Raw genomic sequence first — 4,454 nt, forward strand, 5'->3', positions numbered from 1 at the left:
AACCAGACTCCCAGGGAGGGAGGAGGGAGTATGAAGGAGGAGTAGGAGGGAGAGGGGGGAAGGTAAAAAAAGGAAACTTCATCCTTAAAAAGGCATGGCCTTTCAGCAGCTCCCTCAGCCTGTCTGTGCGTCTCTTCCCCTCACGTCGAGTTAAAAAGCCAAGCCTTATTTGGGTAGAGTCGTTCCATGCAGAGGAGGGAGACGGCCGCCAGGTTTGGTCAGCGGGAATTCTTCACATATTTTCACCACATCCCTAACTCATTCAAAGTTGCTAAACGAGAGGAGGTGAAGGAGTGGATGGGGCCTGGAGGAAAGGGTGGGGTGATGATGAGGAGAGGAAAGGAAGAGGAGAGGAAAGAAGGAGGAGAGGAGAGGAGAAGAGAGGAGAGGAGAGAGGCAGAGAAATTATGAGGAGTAACAAAGTCATCATTATTCAGACAGAGAATTCCATGTAAGTCCTGGATGCTCTTCAATACTTGCACTGTGTGTGTGTGTGTGTGTGTGTGTGTGTGTGTGTGTGTGTGTGTGTGTGTGTGTGATGTTGTCATGTTAAGGTTGAGGTTAAGCTGTACGTTAAGGTAAGGATTAGGGTTAAGTAAGTCTCCAGGAAATCAGTCAATATGATATGGGATGTGTGCGTGTGACATTTCCATCACACCAATTGACACGTGCTGGGGTTAGTGCTCCTGTTTGAATGTACGGGAAGTTTGAACTGTTATTGTTCTCAGATCTCTTTATTTCAGAAGTACCTTGTTGGTGCCACTTATATAAGGTTTTCTCAATGTATATTCCTCACATTATTATATTATTTCAACATTTCAGTCATGTTTGTTTCATTTTTATTTTCAATCAAATCTGTTTTATTGTTTGTTCCTGCGAGTAGGTGATGATTAAATGTTTCTTATGTCTCTGCTTTATTATAACTGTCAGTGCACAGCCTACAGTACAAAGTAAAATACATGTGTAGTGGAGTCGGATTATCTCCACACCCTGGTTCTCCTTCCCTAACTCCTTATGGCTTCTCCTACACATCTTTCCTTGACCTTGTGACATATTCCATCGGGGTCAAGGAACAGTGGTTAGGAAAGGAGATTATTTGGACTTTCCAAACGCACCCTCTGTATCCAACTGTGCAGGACGGCAGTGCTCATATCTGGGATATTTTGATTTCATTTCTGGATAGTGGGAGGGAGTTGAGACCTGTTTTCCATCTTTACGCATTTAACATTTGACATGAGTGATATTGATCTTATCTTCTAACTGCCATGTAGGAAAAAACGTCTTGTACGTTCCAGAATGTCCCACTATTCCTTTACAGTAACAACAAGGACCCACATAGTAGCTTCCTTCTGGAATGTCTAAACTCTCATAGTGTGTGTGTGTGTGTGTGTGTGTGTGTGTGTGTGTGTGTGTGTGTGTGTGTGTGTGTGTGTGTGTGTGTCTTCCTGTTTGCTCATGTGTGTGTAAGCTCCTACATCATGTGTTTATTTAACTGAAGGAATTCACTGAGTTTGGCAGTGGTTTATATTCATCTGTACTGAGCTTCCATGAAAGGCATTTATTTACAGTGTAATACAATACTGTCATAGGCCAAGCATCAGCAGCAGCAGCACTGTTATGATTCCCAAAGCCTCTGACTGCTACTTGTTGTCATTCATGAACGGCATGTGTGTGTGTGTGTGTGTGTGTGTGTGTGTGTGTGTGTGTGTGTGTGTGTGTGTGTGTGTACAATATTCTTTTATTGTGCCCAAATTAAAACAATTTCACACTTACTCTGTACACAGAACATCTTCGAAGTTGTAGTACTTTATTCAGAAGCACATCTTTTTTTTAACGATGCAAACATTTCCAATCATGTGACATAGATGTTTCTGCCTTTTTAATGCAATGCAAAAATATGTGTTCATTTCTTTGCATTTTTATTATTATAAATGCTTCAATACACATGCATGATTCTACTGTATGTATGTACGACTTCTCTCATTTTTGTCTATTGCAGTGGATAGGGGGGCTGGTCCCTGGAACCTACATCTGGCAGTTCAACATGTTCAACATTGTTCATCTCAGTCCTGGAGTGATGAAGGTTCAGTCACCTGGATCTCCAACTGGTTTATTATGCATTGTTGAGAGGGTATAACATGTAACCAGTAAAGCTGTTGTACGCCAGGTGTCCACAGAGCTTCCTCCCGGTCGTTAAGGCCAGGTAGACCTGATCGCCTTTGTTCAACTGCAGCACCACAAGCTAAGAACATACATAGTAAACAGTGGCATGTTTACAGAATCCTGTAGAGTCACTATATTTCACTATATTAGTTTGTGTTTACATTTGTAGCTTTACTTCTTACCTGACTTGCACTGTCTTCACCATCCTCTCGATTGTCCTCCCACACACTGACTATTACACCGTTGTTCAGAAGCAGCTGGACCTGCACATAGAAGAAAACAAAACAAAAAATGAAGAAGAAGAATGTTTTCTATAATCAGAGATTTGCCAAGTGTCTCTGGTTTGTTTACTTTGTGGTAGAGGCGGCCGTCCTCTCCCACAGATGAGTAGATTGTGAAGGAAAAGGCATACACACCAGCACAAGGGGCGGTGAAGGCACCTGGAGAGAAAGGTGAGGCGTTAGTGGAAAAACTTCTCATTTAAAAAGATGCATAGAGCTTTTATTTCAGTTCACTCCCTCTTGTGGTGTGTGCTTCCTACCCAAGGAGGGGTTGTATCCCATGCCATCATTAAGAGTGACGGAATCAAAGGGGATCGGCACATTAGTGTTGAAAGGACCGAAGCATTTGTTAGCAGATGCAGATGTTGGGAGAGTGATATTTAGAAATGCCTTAAAGGCAATCTTGAGGTTACCTGTGATAATAGAGAGGGACAGGTTAATTGCACAACAAAGCTTAGTGCCCAAATTTTTGTGAATTTTGAAATATCAGTGTGTTCACCTGTGACTTCCTTTACTCTGCTGTTCAGTTCGGAAAGATTTTCCCACAAATTCATCATCCTCTTGAAGGAATTGTCTTCTAGTTGGTACAAGTCATTCGCTCCACAGCAGCAGCTGCGCTCTTGCTTGAAAATGCAGTCGCAGTCCCAGTTGCCACATTCCAGCTCTCCCTGATATTTGACTGGGAGAGGATAGAAGAACAGTGACAAGGGAAATTGCAGACGAACATGCTTGTACTGTCAATCAATGTTCATTCACAGACAGGACAGTCTGAACCATGAACATGAAATGTGTGCTCATTTTCTGTGTGAACACATAATACAAAGCAGTTTGTGTGGCTTACGTGCAGCCTCTCTCACTAAGTCGATCCTGGAGGATTCAGTTTCCCCACGACCACAGGGAATCAGTGACCCCAACAGGAACAAGACTGGAAATACAAACATCTGCAAAAACAGCTGTACTCAGTAATGGATCAGTCACAGAGTAACACACAGGCAAGGGAGGCTGAAGGACAAAACTACATTTGAGCAAACACTTTAAAACTTGAGCCAACTTTTGACCCACAAATCATTAAATCAGAGCCCAGCTCATCTGCTGTCTCATGAATCTAAATATGGTTTGATATCCGCCCAGCTTTCAACATCAAAGTTAGGCAGCTGCTGTTAAAGAAATAAAGACATAGAGCAGCTAAAAAACGTTTACCCTAGTGGTCGAATGTCAATGTAATTGTGCTTTGATCAAAATAATCTAACATTAGCTCACCACAGTTAGAGAATGACTCTCAGTAACAACACCTGCAGAGCCATCCTGTCCAGTGTGTTTTTGTGTGATAGAACCCCACCAAAGCTGTGTTATTTGTCAAAATCTCTACCAGGGCTTTTGCACTGGTTGATCATGAACAGGGTAAATATGTGTGTATATATATTTTACAATATAGTATATTATGTAAGGACATAAGACTTACTGTTTTTTGTTCCTCCCTCTCCTTGTTCCTAACGACTCTGTCAGGTTCTTGTGAGTTTGTGAAACGAAAAGTTTTGAAGCAGAGGATGGCTTTTAGTGTCTTATTCATGCGCTACAGGTGATCCTCCTCCCCTTTGAGGAGGTGAATGACAGAAGCTCCGCCTCACGGATGCATGCACACACACACACACACACACACAAACACACACACACACACACACACACGCACACACACACACACACACACACACACACACACACACACACACACACACACACACACACACACACACACACACATTAAGCTAAACCTAATTCTAATCACAATCCTAAAACCGGGTCAATACCTTACACGCCCATTGAAGTTGTGCTTCAACGAGCTTCACAAAGATGGTTGGGAACTCAAATTTGACCTCATAACCAGGGAAAGACAAGTACAGTAAACACACCACACACACACGTTGGGGACACTCACCGAGGCACTGAAACTTTATCCATCCAATCTGAATGCCTAAAACAAACCCAAGCCCTGAACTCAACCTCATTCTG

At 42.6% G+C, this 4,454-nt stretch overlaps 1 protein-coding gene across 1 annotated transcript; it reads right to left on the bottom strand.

The window, feature by feature from the left end:
- Nucleotides 1-1,876: 1,876 nt before the first annotated feature.
- On the bottom strand, nt 1,877-3,959 carry cbln18 (cerebellin 18). The gene is made up of 7 exons (XM_035153917.1): nt 3,907-3,959; nt 3,286-3,385; nt 2,944-3,123; nt 2,705-2,857; nt 2,515-2,603; nt 2,346-2,426; nt 1,877-2,242 (listed from the first exon to the last, which is right to left on the bottom strand). The coding sequence occupies exons 2-7, from the start codon at nt 3,383-3,385 to the stop codon at nt 2,114-2,116; spliced, it is 732 nt and encodes a 243-aa protein (XP_035009808.1). The 5' UTR covers nt 3,907-3,959; the 3' UTR covers nt 1,877-2,113.
- Between the last annotated feature and the right edge of the window lie 495 nt (nt 3,960-4,454).

The sequence above is a fragment of the Hippoglossus stenolepis genome, chromosome 4 (genome assembly GCF_022539355.2).
Source record: "Hippoglossus stenolepis isolate QCI-W04-F060 chromosome 4, HSTE1.2, whole genome shotgun sequence".
Taxonomy (NCBI): Eukaryota; Metazoa; Chordata; class Actinopteri; order Pleuronectiformes; family Pleuronectidae; genus Hippoglossus; species Hippoglossus stenolepis.

Excerpts from the sequence above, each read along its gene's own strand:
- cbln18 (XM_035153917.1), bottom strand. The coding sequence starts at position 3,385 with ATGTTTGTATTTCCAGTCTTGTTCCTGTTGGGGTCACTGATTCCCTGT. Across the intron at positions 3,124-3,285 it reads CTTAGTGAGAGAGGCTGCAC|TCAAATATCAGGGAGAGCTG; the intron begins GTAAGCCACACA and ends ATCCTCTCCCAG. Across the intron at positions 2,858-2,943 it reads CAGAGTAAAGGAAGTCACAG|GTAACCTCAAGATTGCCTTT; the intron begins GTGAACACACTG and ends CTATTATCACAG.